This window comes from Primulina eburnea, chromosome 2 (assembly GCF_022965805.1).
Source record: "Primulina eburnea isolate SZY01 chromosome 2, ASM2296580v1, whole genome shotgun sequence".
Classification (NCBI taxonomy): domain Eukaryota; kingdom Viridiplantae; phylum Streptophyta; class Magnoliopsida; order Lamiales; family Gesneriaceae; genus Primulina; species Primulina eburnea.
In genome coordinates this window covers 5217489-5237571 of record NC_133102.1, presented here as the reverse complement: position 1 = coordinate 5237571, position 20083 = coordinate 5217489, and the positions used below count along the sequence as shown (strand labels likewise).

The following is a 20083-nucleotide window of genomic DNA, read 5'->3' as shown; positions in this document are numbered from 1 at the left end:
TTTTACACTATTTTAAATAAAATATAATCTTCAACAAAATGATAATTTAAAATTTAATCAATAATCAAACGAACTATTATTTATCAATTAAATCAAATAATATTATTAATTTTATATTTATCAAACCATTGATTATTTATGGAAAATCAATTTCATATGGTCGATTTCATCTTATATGTAAGGACATTACTTTATGATAGAATCAAAGACTCAAATTTAACCACATATATACGAGGTCTACTAATTTTTTTAAAATCACATATATATATGAATTTTGTCAATCCAAACCATGTAAGACCGTGTCCACATGTCCCACATATAGAATCGAAACAACCTTATTTGTTCGAAAGCACAAAGTAAATTTTTTGAAAATCAAATTAGCCATATCGATATAAATTTGGAAAATATATGAATAAAAAAGATAATTTAGATATTTTGGTATAAAATAAAAAAATTATTTTATAATATAATAAAAAATTGATGATCGAATAAAGTTAAACTTTACGAACCGAACTCAATGTTCCCCTTGGAAGAATCCTGCAAGATTTATGTCTCGGAAGCTTGTATTTAAACAGTGCCAGATTGTGGAGAAACTGGGTTCCTTTAATTGCCTAATATCCTGGACGATTTTTGGTGATCGTTTACTTTATACGGTAATAATTCGATGTTCTGTGTTTAGATTTATTGTTCGTCAAACTGGGTGTGGCGCAGTGATTTTTCCAGTGAATTGCGTGGAAATTTGGTGAAGATGGAATCTTGAAGGGACTGTTACATTCTACCAGATATTGGTTAAAAAAATTTGAGTGGGTTTTTGATAATAATCTCTGGTTTCTATTTTTTTATTTGGTTCGAATGGAGAAATTAAAGAATAGATAGGTTGAAGAAAGATGTGCGGATACGTTATATCAGTAATCTGTTTTCTTCTTGTTTTTTTTGTTCTGCTTTTTTTTTAGTCCTTTGGGGAGGGGGTGTTTGAAAGAACTGGAAAAAATACATTCTGATAGCACCAGATGAAGAATTCATTCGGGAAAAAAATTACGAGCAATTCAATATCTGAAGTTACTGGCATTGCAAAATTGACTCGACAGTTATTAATCCCTTTGGGCTGCTCAGAATTAATTGTCGTTTTTTGTTGTTTTTACTATGTTATCATGGAAATATACTGGGGTTGTCTAAAAAATTGATTTTTTTGGGCATTTTGAAGAAGTAGATGGCACCTCCAGATGAAGCGGATAAAACAGTGCCATGCAGTGTGTCAGACTATGAATTTGTTGTTGATAAGGATGCTCCCATTTCATTTGATAAGTTACCTCTCTATTGGAATGATGTTGAGACTCCCAGCAGAAACCAAAAGAATTTTTTTTTACGTGGGACCACTGATCGTCGAAATCGAAACATCTACAATAAGCAGGTTATAGCTTGGAGGTTTGATATTTCATTTGAGAAACCCACGATCTCTGTGTTTTCTAAACAAGGTTGCTGGATCAAGCTTTTGAAACCTAGGAAGTCATATGCAAAGTACGTCAGGAAAATCTTGATCACTGTGCATACCCTGCACTTTATGAAATGGAATCCAAAAAAATCTTGGAGGGCGTTGTGGGATCATTTATCAAACGTGCTCAGGTTTTTAACATGGAAATTGCTGCATGTTTGATGTCTTTGTACCTTTCAACTCTTTTCTCACCTTTTCATTCGATGTTAGCATATCCATGTGTCAGCCTTCTGTGGATGATCTGGTAGATCACTTCTCTTTAATTACAGAAACTGTGAAGAGGGATGAAACATTGGCAAAATGCGAGGTTTGTTCTCTGGTTAGACTTTATCATAGAAAGCAAATATTCAGTGATCCAATCTGTTGCATTATCACCCAAGGCTTGTGTTATCATTTAAAGTTCCCATTTTTTTCAAGAATTTAAAAAAATTTAATCGTGGCATGGGGTTGAGAGTAAGTTAGTGGTCATCTTGAAGGTTTTTGAGGTTAAAGTTACTCCCTTAATCTCCTCAATCTCGTGGACTTCATGTTAGGATTTTTCTATATATATATATATGTGTGTGTGTGTGTGTGTGTGTGTGTGTGTGAAACTGGGAATTAAAATTGGCAATTCACTATCTTTTTGGTTCTGGAAGATTGCTGTAAAGATGTTCAGAATTGTTTGTTTGTTGATAAACTGACTTTCCATTTCTGGTCTAATCCTTTTCCATTGTAAATGTTTTAATCAAACAGCATTTAGTTGCATTTCTCAAGGAGAAGCCCAGGAAGATGAAACCTTCTATAAAGGTTGTGCTTTTGCTTATCATCTTGTCTCTATGCCAATCGCAACTTGATTTATAAAAATTATTGACTTCTAGAAATTCTTTGCTTTCCAGCGTTCCCACATTCCTCCAAAGCGTGCTTGCCTTGTTAAAGATGAGGTTGTTAAAAATGATGACAATGAGTCAGGGGAAGATGATGTTTGTGCAATTTGTGATAATGGTGGAAGACTGCTCATGTATGCCTTCGGTCTGACATCATTGTGCTACAGACATTGTTATACACTTGTCTGTATCTAGTGATCTAAGTTATTTATACTGCCATAAATGGAGGAGAGCTAGAACTGCATAGTTTGTTTGAGAAACAGGTTTATGGGAAAGCGGAAAATATGCGATGGCCAATGGGATTAAATAAAAAAATAACATGGCAATACTCTTTAGTCTATACTTCATAAAAAAGGTGGCCAAATAGTTTTGGATTCTCTTTCTCCCCAACTGAAATTCTGAACAAGTAGTATTACTTTCAGAAACCAAACTGAAAGAAAGACTTTCTGGGTGGGGCCTGTAATTTACAGGAAGAATACATCTTTCCCCTTTTTTGAAAAATCATTTAATGCTAATTGCAAGTAAATGATATTATGATAGCATGTGAATGCATTATTGCCGTGGATCCCAAGATGAAATCCTGAGTGGGGGTGACTTCCTGGACATGTGCATGTATTGACGAATTTAATTTGTATTTTATTTTAATATTTTGTTTTCACAAGTAGTAACATTTTACTACTGTAGCCATGGTTTGCACTTTTAATATTACATGCACTCATTTTGTATGGGTTTTTCCAGTTATTTGAGTTTGATTATTGAAATGTATACTATTATTTTAGTTTTTGAGATGATAAAATGTACAAACCATCAGCAAAATGTTAATCCTTCTGCAAAATGTAAAATTTTCTGCTAACCTTAGAGATTGAATTGGGTAGTTTTTGAGGGGATCGTGTGCATGCACCCATCAGCATATTGCCAACTGTTGTTTATCTGGAAAGAGAGTTTTTTTATTAGAAATGTTTCTCGTTCAGCAAATTATTTTCATCATTTTCTTCTTATAACATGAAATAAAGATGAAATCACTCCTAGATTGCATTTTAATTGGCTTTTATTCGTTAAATGTTATTACTCGTGACCTTTGTACTATCACCGTGTTTTACTTCTTTTTTTGTTTTAGAAATCTATTTGTTTTATCTTGTTTTTAATCTTTCTTGTTCTCTATTTTTTTTAATCAGTTGTGAAGGGAAGTGCCTTAGGTCATTCCATCCAACTGTGGAAGATGGTGCTGATTCATCGTGTCCATCTCTAGGTTACTCTGAGGCAGAATATGAAGTACGATTTCTGCTTGTTTGTTTCCCACCTCCTTCCGCTCCTTCTCTAAGTTTTTATTTACCTTAATTTTTTTTGGTGTGTCTTAAAGCTCTGTATTTTCTATTTAGGCGATTGAAAAAGTTGAATTTTATTGTAAAAATTGCGAGCTTAAGCAACATCAGTGCTTCGGCTGTGGGAATTTGGGATCTTCCGATGAATTATCTGGAGCTGAGGTTCGTGTTCCTTTTATACTGATAGAGCTTCAGGTTTTCACAAGATGCATCTTGTTATTTGTTATGGTTATGTGAAAATGGATATTTTTAGTATATGCACAGAGCAAATTATGAGTTTTGGAAATAGCCTGTATTTGGACTTTGATGAAGCTTGATGAACACCTTCTGATTAACTGTACCTGTCCAACACCGTTAACTCTATCTTACTTTAGTGACTTGTGTAGTTAGAGACTAACTTACTTCGCGGCTTTCTCAATTTTATATCTGCCCGACTCCTTTTGGAAATAAGTCTTGGACTCTTTATCGGAATCTTACAAATGATACACCCTTAGTTGTCAACATTGAAGTTAGATGAATATAATAATCCATTATAATTATCTTCACAAAAGCTCAAAATAGCGAGGACTCCAGTGTCGGTGAATTAATAATCCATTATAATTATCTTCACAAAAGCTCAAAATGGTAACTCAATAATATCAAAACAAGTGCAATCAATTTATAATGACTTGCAATTCTCTGTCCTACTATCCCAACACACCCTAAGTTTGTTTTATACCTTAGATTATCACCTGTTGCCATAGATTGGCATCAGTAAATAAGTTAGATGTTTTGCTGGACATTTACAGGTCTTTCGTTGTGTTAATGGAGCTTGTGGTCACTTTTACCATCCACATTGTGTTGCAAAACTTCTTCATCCCGGAGATGAGGCTGCCGCAGAAGAGCACAGGAAAAAGATAGCTGAGGGCAAACAGTTTGCATGCCCTCGACACATATGTGACAGGTGTAAGGAATTAGAAGTGAGTGCAGTTGATGATTTGCGGTTTGCCATTTGTCGCCGTTGCCCTCGCTCATACCACAGAAAATGTTTGCCAAGGTGCTCCTATTCTCTTAGCAAATTCGTTGATATTATTTTTTATCCTGTTATCATGGTTTGATTGCTCAAGTTTCTTATGCATCAACTAGAAAAATTGTGTTTGAAAAGGATGTGGATTTGAGCAAAGGCATTGTTCAAAGGGCTTGGGAGGGGCTTATTCCTAACAATCGAATACTAATTTACTGTTTGTGAGTACCCTAAGCCTTAGCTGAGTTAATGTGCTTTAATAGAAAGATTTTTTATTCCGAAAAATTGTGTCTTCCCATCAGAAAACATGATATAGACTTAAAAACATCCACACCGGTCAGAAACCACATAAAATTCCCAGTATCTGAACCAGTGGAGTCTGCAAGGGGACAAAGTATTGGTGATGAATTGGAGAATACTCGAAATGTTGAGCTTGAGCCCATTGTGAAGATGGCAGACAATTCATTGAATCTCTATGCTGATAAAAAGAAAAGGTGATGTGCTTTTTCTTTCCTGTGGTTACCTCTCTCCCTCTCTCACAAACCATCCCATTCCCATAGCTCCTTTAGTTTGGGATTCAAATACAGAAGCACCCATGGGTTTTCAAATATTCAGCATCACTCTCGTGCACAATATCATAAAGTGTTCTTTTTCCCTCTTAATGCAGAATATTGACTGTGATGAAAAATGCTTCATCCTCAGCAACACTTGAAAAATTAATAGAAAAACATAAAGCACAATCCTCACCATTTTCCGTGGACTTCACCTCGGGGAAGGTGGAGTGTTCTGTTGAGGTATGTGCTCAAGTTCTTTGGGTAGCCTCTGTTTTTTCCAATTTCATTTAAAGTTGAACACTCATGTCTTGGCAGGCTGTACGTGCTGCGCTGCAAAAATTGGAGGGAGGAGGCAGTGTTCATGATGCCAAAACTTTTTGTGGTACTGATATTCTATTCCAAGTTATGAACTGGAAGGTAATTTGTTTTACGGTTTTAGGCTTCTAGCTTGTTGCTTTGATCTTTCCTTTTCATGTTTTCTTTATGCTCTTGTTTGTATGATTGTATCTGGTGGATTTATGTTAAGTTAATGAATCAAACCACTATTGTGCTCTCACTCCTGGGCTGCCCCAATTCCTATAGGACTTTCTGAAAATGGGTCATGTTTGATTGACATTATGAATCTCTGTGTTTGTAGAATTAGGATATCATTCAAGGAAGTTGCAGTGTATTTGGATGATATGTAAAATAGTAGAAGCTATACTCAGGGAAACTCAGTAAGCTGTTTTTTTGCAATGGAAAGAGGGCAGGAACGTTTATTTCAGGAAAAGTTCCAGTTTCTGATTAATTAAAACTTGTATTAGCTTCTTTGATGAAGATTGAGGTAGCTTGGGGTTTTTTGGTGGTGGTGGTGTGGGGGGGTGTGTGTGTGTGTGTGTGTGTTTGGGGGGTGGGGGGGTGGCTACTCACTTTTGGATTTTTCCAGAGCCTACTGATGAGAGTATCTTGCCAAGATGTGAAATACTTAATCAACCAAATTATGGAGAGAAAAATATTTGAGCCATCGATGTGCTAGTAATAAAGATATAAATTCATGGGAATTGGGTCTTATTACTGCTTCATTCCTGGAGAGCATGTGAATCCTTGGACGGGAAAATTTGGATATTTTTTTTTTTGGCTAGTTTGTGGATGGATGTTGTTTTCCTTTTCAGCCATACCTGAATTTGAAAGAAAAAAGTCTTGTGCTTTTGTGAAGGTTTATAAAGTTTAGCTTGTAGGTAAAGGTTGGTAAAATTGTGGCTACTAAATATCTGTGAGATTGTGTGCGATAGAGAATAAATATTTGCACATGCAAACAGAAATGCTACTATGACTCAAACCCTGCTGAGATGCAGTTTACTTAGGGTGTGTTTGGTTGGGTGGATTAAATAAGGATAGATTAATAGTCCAATATTTATCGTTAAAATTTTAAGCTGTTTTAATAATCATTTTGACCCGGTTTAAGATCCAATTTTATTAATCAAATAGTTATCCATAAAATTAGATCTTAAACCGGGTCAAAATGATTATTAAAACAACTTAAAATTTTAACGATAAATATTGGACTATTAATCTATCCTTATTTAATCCACCCAACCAAACACACCATTAGGACAGAATATGGTTTCTTATGTTAATAACATTCTTATGAAATAGTTAAGGTATCTAGAGTGCAAACAATTACCATGTTTCTTACGAAAGGCCCTCGCCTGCCACATTTCCAATTTACTATGACTGGAATTAATGATGCAATAGAAAGCAAGTTGCTGGCAACATAACATGCAGTTAAGAGATCTAACCAATAGATTTTATGATGGTGGCCAGGACAATTTTTAGGGTCTAATATTGCTGACCTATTTGTTACCGGACTTAAATCATCCAACTGTTTGGTTGCTTAAGCTTTATAGCCAATAAATGCATGTTCTGTCATTTGGGCCCATACTTTCCAAAGATCAAAGAAGGCAGACAATTTTCGAAATCACGCTGTGACTTGGATGGCTAAATATCATTGATGCTAATTATCTCAGCCAAAAGTTTCTGGCACATGTTATAGAAGTGGCATGTCTAATTCTGGGAACACCGGATTATGTACTATAGGCCTCGTGTTTTACTGATTTAGCTACTTTCTTTCTGCAGAACAAGATGAAAATATATCTTGCTCCATTTCTAGATGGCATGAACTACACATCCTTTGGTCGCCATTTAACCAAAATGGAAAAATTGAAAGAAGTCAGTCCATCTTCCTTAGCCATTTTGAGAAGATAAATTTGTGGTGATAGGAATAGTTCTTATGGCCTAGCTATAATTCTTTCTTCTTTCAGATACTTCCCTTGCACTTATAATTAAAACTCACTTGATTGTATTCGTAGTAGCACTCAGCTTAGTACTGGGTACTATAACTCTCAGCATTCTAGAGATTACATGCTTTTAGGCTAGTAGTTTCTCTGCTCTTATTCTTGGCAACCCACGTTTTATTCTTGCGTGTTATGCAATATAAAGTTGAGCGTCATTATTTTTTCTCAGTAAAACTATAATTTCAACATGACAAAAGTTTGAGTATGCCTTTCAGGGCGATATTTTTTTTTTATATGATTTTTGGGGCTAGAAGACATTATTATGTATTAAACATTTTACCCTGTCTTATCCACCTGCAACCTGATCACCATGACGGATAGGTTAATGTTATGCTTTTGTTAGCTGATGTGTTAATGTATTTTTTATTGCACAATATTTGTGATCATCCTATTTTGGTTTCTTTACTACATATTGACGGTCTGAGCTTAACCTGCAGATAGTTAATAAGCTTCATTGGTATGTTCAAGATGGTGACATGGTAAAAACCTAAATCATTATTTATACCTTGTGCCATTAGGTGGATTTATTTTTGTTTCCTTGTTCTATTTCTTCCACTATCCTTTATTCGTGTTATTTCTTTATTTGTTCTTTTCTTGGTCGGCTTAGCATGACTTAAACCTTCAGCCACAGGTTGGATTAGAGTTTTGAGTTTTTAGAACCATGATATATTTTATGTGAAAAGTTGTCATTTGAACTTCTGTTTGTTTTATCAGTTTATTTTCTACGGAGAACATGAATTTTTCTAATAATAAAGATAAAATAGATTTGTTTTTTAAAATATTAAATATAAAACTATTTTCATATATACATAACTATATGTATATAACTACTTACATTAACTCATAGTATTATATCTTTTTTTGTAATTTCGATAATAAAAAGATCCTATAATATCAAATACAAACAATTGTTTAAAATATGTTTATCCAAACATTTTAACAACTTATTTATAAATAAAATAAGACTTTACAACTTATAAGCTCCTAAAACAACTTATAAGATGTAAGAGTTTATAAACTATTTTAAAAAAGATTAGTCAAACACTTTCTTAGACGGAAATGTGATTATATACCACCAAATGTCTCAGACTCTCAAAAGTTGTACGTCAGCTGAATTATTTTATTCATGTGATTAGGTTGTTGATTTTTGTTGTGGGTCAAACGACTTTAGCTGCTTTATGAAGAAGAAGCTGAATGAAGTGGGAAAGAGCTGCTCATTTAAAAACTATGACATTTTACAAGCTAAGGTCAATACCTCTATCCCATTTCTTTGGTATTTTAAATCGACTGTAGAATAGAAGTGTAGTCATAGAAACAATTTCTGGGTGTCTCTTTTTCTTTATCTGGTTAATAAGACCCAGAATATGCCTATTTGGCGTGTTTGATGCAAAACTTTTTGTCATAAATATTGTGCTTGCTTATCTTCAGGACCAAAACTTGCTATCACTAGTTGATTTTTTCTTTTGAACAACATTATTTCTTTCTAAGAAAACCACCTTGCCCCAAAGGCATTTTGATTAACTATAGTAGGACATCCATTATATACAACACGTCAACAAAACATATATATTTCGTCACTATATACAATGCCAAATACTAAATATCATCCAGAGATCGCTTTCTTCACATGCTGCACATATAGTCCAATGAATTGATTTCATAGTGCTTTTACTATTAGATTTCTTGCATAGTTCATTACTCGTAGTCTTAGGTATCTCTAGCCAATGGAAATGAATTTTTTTTGCAGGTTTCTAGTTCATAATACTTGTTTTATAAACGATATCGAAAACTACTTTCAGAATACAATTAAAGGATATTGAGATATGTTTCCGTTTCTCTCCCTGGTTTTACAGAATGATTTCAACTTTGAAAGAAAGGATTGGGTGGAAGTAAGACCAGATGTGATACTAGAAGGGTCACGGTTGGTAAGAACTTCTCTTTCTGCATCAACCAATTTCACGTCTCGATCGAATTATTTACTTCTGATTCTGTTGTTTCAATAGATCATGGGGTTGCATCCGCCTTCTGGAACTGATGGAGACCTTGATGATAAATTTATTAAGAAAGCTCTCGAGTTTAAGCCCAAGCTTCTGATCCTTATTGCTCCTCGGGGGACACAGCGGTACGTTTTGAAATTTGCACTGTTTCTTCAAAAAACCAAATAAAGAATGAAGTACTAACCAAAGACCAATTTTGTTTCCTTTCCATCTTTTAGGTTAGATAATAAGGACTTTCCGTACGATTTGATTTGGGAGGATGATAAAATGTTTATGGGCAATGTAAGTGCTTCTTTTCTTTGTTTTGAAGTTCCACTGCACCCCACTCTAGACTTCATCTCTGGCGATCCATGATGTGCTTTGCCTTTGTGTTTCAGTCATTTTATATACCTGGATCTGTCGATGTGAGTGGAGAACAACTTGAGGATTTGAATGTGAATGCACCTATACTTCATCTTTGGAGTAGTCCGGATTGGACCCAAAAACACAAAGCTATTGCTAAACAGCATGGGCACTTGTCTGAAACTCAAACGAATCCAGAGTCAAACGAAAAGCAAGACTTGGCGCATGTTGATGATTCACTTGTGAACTTTGGTGAAGTTAATTTCGTAGATAATATACAACAAACCCTGGAACAAGAGACCATGTTGACTACAAAGGAAGATGGCATCAGCTACAGCAGCGGCAGTGTTGGGGAGAAGAACCGAGCCTTGGCCTGCGAGAATGATCTACTGAGGGAGAATCCAAATATGTTTAGTGGAGTGAAAAGGAAAACACCACCAAGTAATATGGTCTCGGATGAGAATCGTTCAAATTCCTCTAGCAGTCATTCTATATCTGACCCTTCTTCACCAAATGGGAAAATCGCGAGGAGCAGTGATAGTATCCCGTCGAAAGCATCCTTAACAAATGGCTCTAAAGAACCGAAGCCTCAAATTCGAGTCCGTCCATTAGGCTTTGCTTCAGGCCCTTGTCTCCCCTTTCCTCCACAGAATTCTGCTGGCTGGCTAGAAGAATAGATTGCATTGGCCGTGTTTATTTGTAAGGCTTTCAGTAGTTTCTGTGATTATGTAGACATTTAGAATAGATTTTCATCGTCTGAAATAACATTTTTGCACATCCATTAACAAATAACGAGTATCGTAAACAATTTTTTTTTTTTACTTTTAGTATGATTTCACTTCAGCGAGATTCATACATGAAATCTTTTTAAAATTTTAAATTTAAGTTTTTTGACTAATAAATAAATTTAATCTTTCAGAGTGCTAAATCACCTGTCCACGCCAAATTTCTGGTTTCATCATAATAAGAATTACAGAGTATATCATTACTTCCCAAAAATTTCATTAGATACACCATAAAAAATCTCAGAAACTAGTTTATGAACTTTTTTTATTGAGTTGGGGAGAGAAATTCAGGAATCCAAAATTTCTTATGGAATTTGCTGGTTTATAAACTATTGAGTGAAAGTTCATTGAAATATCATCAATGTAATTTTCTCATTAAAAAACATTTTTTATAACATAATGATCAAATAATTTTATTAAGATATTGTCAATTATATTTATCGAACCTTTTTAATACATAAAAAATATTATTTTATGAATGACTAAAATAGAATATATATCTGAAAAAGTGGACCACCCGCACAAGAGTTTTTTATAAACATTCATGGCAAAAACTTGTGTGAGACGGTCTCACGGGTCGTAGTTGTGAGACGGGTATCTTATTTGGGTCACCCATGAAAAAGTATTACTTTTTATGCTAAGAATATTACTTTTTATTGTGAATATGGGTAGGGTTGACCCGTCTCACAGATTATGATCCGTGAGACGGTCTCACATGAGACACACTCAACATTCATATATCAAATCATCAATCATTTATCTCAAATCAATCAAATCATTGAAATTACAATATTACTTTTAATAAATAATATTATAAATATTTTATTAATATTTTCAAAAAATCAAAACGATAATATCATATTATCTCAAATTTAATTAAATTAATCAATCAAATCAAACATTATATTAACTATCAATTTTATATATTTTATTATTAAAAAATTGTATTTATATTCATATTATTTGTCTCACGTCACGAACCAAACAATACTATTTATATAATTTGTCTATTTTCCTATGGGAGAAGTGAGTGACTTACTCTAGCATAACACCTACCACTGCTAATGTGTTGACATGTTCGATGTTCTATCAGCATTTTTTCGAGAAAAAATAATCGAAATTGTAAATTAGAGATTATATTTATATAATTAAATATAAAAAATAAATTTATCAAATTTTGGAGAAATAGGGTATAACTGTACAAGAGACAGTCCTCTATCGTTTTTAAGGTGGTAAATTACAGAATTCATTCGGGGAAAAGTAGTGAAGAAAATTAGTATCAACTCCGGTGATTTGAATCTCCAGAGAGATCAAATTATTTACATATCAAACTTCATGCAGATCGTAGCTAAAATCCAAAGGTAATAAGAGCAAATATAACTGCTAAAGATCATGATTCAAAATGGATTGTTAAAAGAGTGGTCTTTTGTGAAACGGTCTCACGAACTTTATCTGTGAGACAGGTCAATCTTACAGATATTCACAATAAAAAATAATACTCTTAGCATAAAAAAATAATATTTTTTCATTGATGACTCAAATAAGAAATATGTCTCACAAAATACGACATGTGAGATCATCTCACACGAGTTTTTGCAAGGAAGCTCAATGTTAAAGTTTGGTTATCGCACATGAGGATCACGTAACTTCATTATTTTCTCCCAAATTAATGACCAACATCCATAATTACTAATTTCACTCATAAATTAAACTCACTTTTTTAGTCATCAACTGTTAACGTTGAACTAATTGTTGGAAGAATTCGATATACGATCTAAAACTTCAAGTGATATAATTTGTACACGCAAAATTTGAAAGACAGAATTGAGAATAAGAGCAAATATTGAGATATAATTATGGATTATCCCAAAAATCTATTACCTTTTATGAGCCTAGAAAATCAAATTAGAATTTTTTTAAAAAACAAATAGTACGTTAAATTGGTATGTTTATTATATTAAAATAATTTAAACGAATTTAAATGCATATACAAAGAAAATAAATATATAAAAAATACATATATATTTTTAAAATAAATTTGTAAAAGATGATAAAGACACATTTCCAATGAAAAGGGTAACATCTTTTCCGATCTCTACCTTTGACACATCACTCAAAAGTCTTCATTCAACAAGAATCCTCTACTTTTCATTACTCTAGCAAGTGAACAACAAGGTATTGCACAACAGATACATGGATGAACAATTCTTTGAGTTTCGAACACTTTCCAAGTGCTAGGAAGGTGTTTGGTGTCCCAGATTAATGGGATGTTGCGTCCTCGGCACTTATGGTGTGCTGGGTATGTGTTCGGTTCCAGGAACATCCTCTTTTGATATGGCGACATAGTTCACAGGTGCGATTGGCCTGGTGTCTCTCTTCCCATCTCTATTCACAGATTGTGACCCATTTTGGTTTGTGTTGAGAGAAAGCCTTCTGCCAGTTGCACCATTGACTCGGGGAGCAACAACTTTCTTCGTAGTAAGCTGTCGAGCTGGGGTTGGTGTTGAACCCAATACAGTTTCTTGTTCCGTGTTAGGTTGTTTGCCGAACTTTTTCTGATCCTGTATGAATGTGAATAAACACTGATAGTTCAAACTGTTCAAAAAATGGCATGTGTAAGGATTATTGTACTAAGGATGGAAGACGGACTCACCCTCAACCTCTTCTTCTCCTCTTCTCTGTCATGTCTGAGCAACACATACTCATCTAGCATCGCAAGGAGAGGAACACCATCGTAATTAAAGGTTATGCCGCGATCTTGTTCCCATGCACGAGTTTTAGCAACTAAGCTGTCAACGAGAGCTGGACAAGTACCAAAACAAGTCACTACTGAATAGTATTAAAACTTTTCTGGAAGTTATTTCAAAATGAATAAAGCAAAAAATATAACCGCTTTCTACAAAATGACATCCAGTTTACTTACAAATTTTTTTTTTATAAGAAACATATTTTATTAATAATATGATAAGAAGGATTACATAGTGGACTAGTGGTGCCCTTGAGAAAAATCAGACTTGGGTTCTTGAGAAGCTACCTGTGGGGAAGTCTACTGTTGGGTGTAAATGGGTGTTTACACCGAAATTTAATGCAGAGGGGATACTTGAAAGATACAAGGCACGCCTTGTGGCCAAGGGCTTCACTCAAACATACGGCATCGATTATTCAGAGACCTTTGCGCCTGTTGCGATGATGAACACTGTCCAAGTGCTGCTGTCCATTGCGGTAAACTTGGACTGGCCTCTTCAACAGCTCGACGTGAAAAACGCCTTCCTAAATGGAGTGTTAGAGGAAGAAGTATTCATGGATCCTCCTCCCGGATTTGAAGATACATGTGGTAAGAAAGTTTGTAGGTTGAAGAAGGCCCTATACGGTCTCAAGCAGTCTCCAAGAGCCTGGTTTGGAAGATTTACCCAATTTGTGTTGAAACAAGGTTATGTGCAGGGGCAATCCGATCATACTATGTTCACAAAGTTCTCGGGATCAAAAGTCTCGGTTTTGATTGTCTATGTGGATGACATTATTCTCACAGGTGATGATGTTGAGGAGATGAGCTCGTTGAAGGAAAAACTATCAAGGGAATTCGAGATCAAAGATCTAGGTGGGCTTCGGTATTTTCTAGCTATGGAGTTTGCTCGGTCAAGCAAGGGGCTGGCTGTTTCTCAGCGCAAATACATAATGGATTTGCTAAAAGAGACAGGCATGAGTGACTGTAAACCTGCTGAGACTCCAATAGATGCAAATAAAAAACTCGGGGAGACCACAACTCAGAATGCCACAGATGTGCATCAGTATCAGAGACTCGTAGGTAAATTGATTTACCTATCTCACACTCGACCAGACATAGCATTCGCTGTGAGCCTAGTGAGTCAATTTATGCACGCTCCCTCTAGAGACCATCTTGAAGCCGTTAACAGAATCCTAAGGTACCTAAAGGGGTGTCCAGGAAAGGGCTTATGTTTCAAGAAGAATGAGAGCAAGAAGTTGGAAGTCTATACAGATGCTGATTGGGCTGGGTCCATTTCTGACAGAAAATCAACTTCGGGCTACTGTACTTTCCTGTGGGGGAACCTTGTCACATGGAGAAGTAAGAAACAGAATGTTGTAGCGCGTAGCAGTGCCGAGGCCGAGTTTAGAGCTATGGCTAATGGGATATGTGAGGCTATTTGGGTTCAAAGAGTGTTAAAGGACCTGAGAATTGAGACTACTCTTCCAATTAGACTGTATTGTGACAATAAGGCAGCAATTAGCATAGCTCATAATCCAGTTCAGCACGATCGGACTAAACACATTGAAGTGGATCGACACTTCATAAAACAAAAGTTAGATAATGGGCTGTTTTGTACTCCATATGTCCTATCAACCGAGCAAGCTGCTGATATCTTCACCAAGGGATTATTTAAACCAATGTTTGAAAATTGTATAAGCAAGTTGGGCATGATAGACATTTATGCTCCAACTTGAGGGGGAGTGTTAGGATAGGCAGCTTATTAGATTTTTTGCTTGTGTTTCCTTACCTTATCTTCTCTCCCTATCTTATCATTTTATTATCTTTAGTTTCCTTGATTTCCTCCATGATTGTTAGGAGGTTGTTAGTTGTTGAGGTTGTTCCTAGTTTTGTGCTAGTTTTTAGTTTCTATCTATTCTCAAATGTACTATAAATGCTTAGTGTTGGTGATCAATAAAATATACGATTTTTATTCTCTTAAGATTACACCACTCTCATAATTAAGCTTAATATTGCGTTGTGGATTGGCAATCATCATGACTTTAAGAACGTCTCAGCTTTAGATCTATTGAGAAGTTGGGAATATGTGTATCATTGACATAGTTGTTTCCTCCCACTTTTTCCTGCTTGATCTAAATAGGAAATCCAGATTCCCTGCCCTATATAACGTCTCATCTCTTGAATTAAGTGGCTTGTAGCGTATGTGCGCCACATTCCATGAGATGGTTATAATTCTTCACAAATTTATTTTTTGCACAACTAAATTACAAATTCTAAACAATCTGAAACAGAGAGTTGAAAACTTCCTGGGAAAGATCAACATAGCGAAATAAAATCTCATGCCAAACAATGGAATAAAGGCACTCGAGGTATTTTTATATGCCCGTGGGGATAGGTTTTTATTGCTCCATGCCACATCGTAAAATGTTTTATCTGACTGGGGTACTTGTTTCTATTTCTTAGACATCAGGATTGATATTTTAAGTTCAATATTACTGAAATCTATAATTTCGACACGCTCCACAGTCAGTAACCTGGTTTTATATTCTCGTTTTACTAGAAATAAATATAGACAGAAACCTCATGGAGAATCAATTTTAAAAATAAGGATCACAATGTTAAATGATGCACCAGTCACATGTGCATACTCAGGCATATACCTGGAATTTTATTGACCAAGATCCGTGCCTTTTCAGCCCTTTTCAGATTTAAGTGTGAACCTCTGCTGGAATTATATCTGTTTTCATCCTGTTTCACCAATATCAGTGGTTCATTAGAACACTAGTCCCCTTGTAATCACAAGTAAACAAGAGGTAATATCTCTATCAGAATTTTCACAGCATGCAGAATTCAATTAATTGAATAAACAGAATTCAACTAGGTTGCAGTTGGATTGATGAATCTGATTTGGAAAAAAGGATTTGATTTGGGGAAGGATTTGAAGAATGAATTTCAAATCACACATTCACACCCAACATATATTTGAAATCCACCACAACTACTATTGAAGTAGCTTAACTTAAATTCACTTTAATTATGTGCACCCAAACAAGTCCAAGGGATTTGAAATCATGGATTTCCATTAATCGAAGTGCAACCATGAAAATAGAAGCACTTCAAAGTCACAAATAAATTAAAAAGAAAAAGAAATTGAGATTGAAAATTGGCAAAAGAGGAGAAACAAGTTGCTCAGAAAATTTATAATCTGGAAAAATGAATTAGGAAAACTTGTGATTGGAAATTTGCAAAATATGTAACGTGTGTGTTGTCTCAATGTAATGATCCTGAGAGACACCTTAGTGAAACATTGCCGCAAGCATCACGAGTTCTTGATGGAAAGACATAAATCTAGTTACCCGATAGTAATCTTCGAGCCAGCTTTCTTCTTCACAAGAAGACATCCATTTCTCAACCTTTTCCAGTATATCCTTTCTGCTCAGAGCTTCTTCTTTTGCTATAACAATCTGATTATCCATCTCAGCCAATAACTCGACAGGTTCGATGTTACCTTCAATGAGTGCCAATATTTTATCACGGGCAGCCTCAGCATCAATTTCTATATGAGCACCAGAAAAGATATCCTCAAGTTCGGCCTGCCTCTTGAATGCGATTTCCTTCATTCTGCTAGCTTTCAGCTGATCAAGCCTCTCAACTTCCACTTCAGCCTTTAAAAGTATAAAAGCCACATCAGTAAATTACAAAATAGTTTTTCCAGATGATGTAGATTAATTTTTCACAGGATACTCGAGGTACCTGATCAATGAGGTCCACAGCAAGAGCACCAGGAATAGTAACTTCATCCACTGATGCTGAAATATTGTAAGTAACATGATCAAATAGGCCACGTTCTTCTTGGTTTGTGTCCATCAAATTCCAAAGATCAACTAGTTGAGATGCTAATTCTTGAAGCTGTAATGATGGGCAAGTGAAAAGACAGGCAGAGTTAAATAACGTAGCATATAGATTATTCTTATAATAAAAATTGTTTAGCTCTTTGCTCTGGAACAAAATATCACAATAGAGCAACACCTTTTGAAGTAGAAGCATGCAACTCAGAGAGTAAAATGTATGCGAAAATTGAAAATATGATTTAACTTACCGATGTTTGCATTCTAGTGTGCATCATAATGTACTCTGTATGATGTTTTATTCATTTAATTTTACTTTATTTTAGTTATATTATACACAAAACCTGGAAAAATTCCAAGTTCTTCAGGTCTCAGTAAGTGCAATCCTCAAAACTCCTCCAAGTCAGTGCCATTCTTTGCGAAATTGAACACAATTAGATATAACTAACAGTGTTGGAAAAGCCAGCATTTGTATGGATTTATCTCGCAGCAATCAGCTGGGAGCTCTTGTGATTGATTACCTTCTTTAATCTCTGCTTCTTATCTTCCTTCAGTGCTAAGACAGTCTTGGCCAACCTAGATAATGTGTCATTGCTTATGCTCTTTGACTGCACACCTGTAGCATCGTTTAGGCTTGGGTGAACTTCAGTGACGGTGCTAAGGAAGTCCATGCCAAGGACAACACAGAGATCATGTATAGTGCTCACGAATTCAAGAACCTTGTGTAACCTCTCGCTCTGCAAGATTAAACAAAAAGAAATCTTTGAATTGCTAAATCAAAAAAAATACTTAACAAATAATCTGCCAAAATTCATAACTTCACCTTTTCTTTCTGAAGATCTTGAAGCTGAACTTGAAATTCATTTAGTTTCTTCACAGAAAGATCAGATTCTTCAACTGCTGGACTCTCCGCCTGGTCACCAGATCCATCAATTTCTGCACATATCTTTTGTATCTGAGAATGAACATCAGCAAACTCTTTTCTTCTCTCATCCTTCTGTTTCAATAGTTTTTCCAGTGCAGGGTGTATAGCTGCAAGCTGTTCTTTTATATTTCCTGATGTCTTCTCAGGCTGCAAAAAAATAAAAATAAAAAGCATTATTATAATAACTGATGTCTTTGAAGGAAATAAATTTAAAAACCTTTATAATAATAACTGATAAGATGCCTGTACACAATACCTATATGCTGCTTCGATGAAGAATTCAAGCTGTTTTTGCATAATTATCACTTCTAGAATGCACGAAAATTGAACGGCAAATACTTACTATTCCAATGTAAGTAGTTTCCTCTCCAAGTGCTGATAGGAGGTTAGTGAGTTCAACTCTTGCATTTGCCAACGAATGCAGAAGTTGTGCCCTAGATTTCACGGCTTGATCTACCTTTTTCTTGTATACATCCAAACACTCTTGATCTATCTGAAGGAGAATTTGGTCTCGTTCCTCATCGCCTTCACCAACTTCATCCCATATTTGCTACATTAAAAACACGTACTGTATCCGTAAGCATGGTGACAATTTCAGTGATGTAAGAAACTGCTGAAAACAGAGTACTAACACTGCATTATCAAGAATTTGAAGATACATTACCTGCAACTGTTGTAGTAAAGATCCACAAGTAATTTGTCCATGCAGGTAATTTTCAGCTTCGACTGCTGCCATTATACTATGGCTAAAAGAAAACATTATAAAGAATTATACTGCATCATCAGTCTCATTGTTTTGCATAAAAGATTCATCGCACACACACAAGAACAATACAGCCATAATAAAAAGAAATGCCTCACGCCCGATATGAACAAAAATAATTCTCGCACTGAAATGAAATCCAGAGAAACTCAAGCTCCAACTCAACCCACAACTTAACATAAAACTCAAGAAACGTGATTTGATCTTTACTTCATCGAGATAAAGCTACAAATAGAAGGAAACCAAATTAATGCCTTAAACACAATTCAATCCAACTTGGAACGACATTTCAGCAAAAAAAACACTAAAACAAAAACCCACTCTCGATCAAGCAACACCACAAAAACCCCACGTTGACAAAAAAAAAAAGCATAAATTCAGAAACACCGCAATCTACATTCCACCACAAAAAATAATAAGTCACGGGAAACTTCAAAACACACAGATCTCCATAATAAACCATTTCTGACGAAATAAAAGAGATTTTCAAATCAAAGTAAATCGCACCCTGAATAGCACACGTCATTACTCAACTTCTCCGCTAAAACTCAAGGAAAAACAACGAGGAAGACCAATGCTTACCGGATTGTACTACAAGGGTCGGCTTTATGCGGATTTCGAGTGAGATCTGAGTATGCTTACTTTATTTTTGTCCCAGTGGAAGGAATGAGTTGAAGACTGACACCAGATGACCGAGGTAACAAGATATAAAGTGAAGCGCGGGGGCAAGAATCATATGTCCTTGTCCTCCTATCATCCAGCCAGCTATATGCTCTATTATTATTATTTTCAATCAAAATTATTATTACCTATTATTTATGCAAATTTCAACATTATATACATACATATATATTTATACATATATATTTCCAAATTATTATTATTAATTATTAAGACTTACAAGTATTAATGATTTTTTTATGACAATGAAATCTGTAACAGCTTTTTTTTTTATAGTAATAAATATTCAAACCGTGTTTATAACTTACACTAGCTAGTTTAGAGATGTCAAAATTAGACACGACCTACCAATTCGATATAATTCAACCCGGAAAAATCAGGTTTATGGTTTTCGAATTCGGGTCAGATCGGGTTGGACCCGATAGCTGACCTGAAAAACACGATCGGGTT

General features: G+C 35.0%; 2 protein-coding genes across 5 annotated transcripts; one reads left to right on the top strand and one right to left on the bottom strand.

Moving 5' to 3' along the window:
* The first annotated feature begins 489 nt into the window (after window positions 1–489).
* LOC140822592 (protein ENHANCED DOWNY MILDEW 2-like) lies at window positions 490–10740 on the top strand. 4 transcript variants are annotated; one of them, XM_073183375.1, is made up of 19 exons: window positions 490–653; window positions 1211–1623; window positions 1703–1799; window positions 2225–2278; window positions 2368–2489; window positions 3531–3627; window positions 3735–3839; window positions 4466–4713; window positions 4803–4901; window positions 4983–5174; window positions 5348–5474; window positions 5550–5651; window positions 7350–7442; window positions 8005–8046; window positions 8704–8814; window positions 9421–9492; window positions 9571–9689; window positions 9783–9846; window positions 9942–10740. In XM_073183375.1, the coding sequence occupies exons 1-19, from the start codon at window positions 549–551 to the stop codon at window positions 10581–10583; spliced, it is 2904 nt and encodes a 967-aa protein (XP_073039476.1). In that variant the 5' UTR covers window positions 490–548; the 3' UTR covers window positions 10584–10740. The 4 variants fall into 4 exon arrangements, with proteins under 4 accessions (XP_073039476.1, XP_073039481.1, XP_073039495.1 ...); XM_073183394.1 differs by having other exon boundaries at window positions 513–653; window positions 1208–1623; XM_073183386.1 differs by having other exon boundaries at window positions 513–653; window positions 1205–1623; window positions 9942–10739.
* A 2023-nt stretch (window positions 10741–12763) lies between these two features.
* LOC140822583 (65-kDa microtubule-associated protein 1-like) lies at window positions 12764–19694 on the bottom strand. Its single transcript, XM_073183365.1, has 10 exons — window positions 19535–19694; window positions 18854–18935; window positions 18533–18739; window positions 18088–18336; window positions 17786–18001; window positions 17170–17325; window positions 16773–17081; window positions 16077–16164; window positions 13345–13493; window positions 12764–13252 (listed from the first exon to the last, which is right to left on the bottom strand). The coding sequence occupies exons 2-10, from the start codon at window positions 18923–18925 to the stop codon at window positions 12977–12979; spliced, it is 1722 nt and encodes a 573-aa protein (XP_073039466.1). The 5' UTR covers window positions 18926–18935; window positions 19535–19694; the 3' UTR covers window positions 12764–12976.
* Between the last annotated feature and the right edge of the window lie 389 nt (window positions 19695–20083).

Coding starts and splice junctions, on each gene's coding strand:
- LOC140822592 (XM_073183375.1), top strand. CDS start 549: ATGTCTCGGAAGCTTGTATTTAAACAGTGCCAGATTGTGGAGAAACTG. Junction 2,279..2,367: donor AGATGAAACCTTCTATAAAG/GTTGTGCTTTTG, acceptor TTTGCTTTCCAG/CGTTCCCACATTCCTCCAAA. Junction 8,815..9,420: donor ATGACATTTTACAAGCTAAG/GTCAATACCTCT, acceptor CTGGTTTTACAG/AATGATTTCAACTTTGAAAG.
- LOC140822583 (XM_073183365.1), bottom strand. CDS start 18,925: ATGGCAGCAGTCGAAGCTGAAAATTACCTGCATGGACAAATTACTTGT. Junction 18,740..18,853: donor CTTTACTACAACAGTTGCAG/GTAATGTATCTT, acceptor TTTTTAATGTAG/CAAATATGGGATGAAGTTGG. Junction 13,253..13,344: donor AGGAGAAGAAGAGGTTGAGG/GTGAGTCCGTCT, acceptor ACATTCATACAG/GATCAGAAAAAGTTCGGCAA.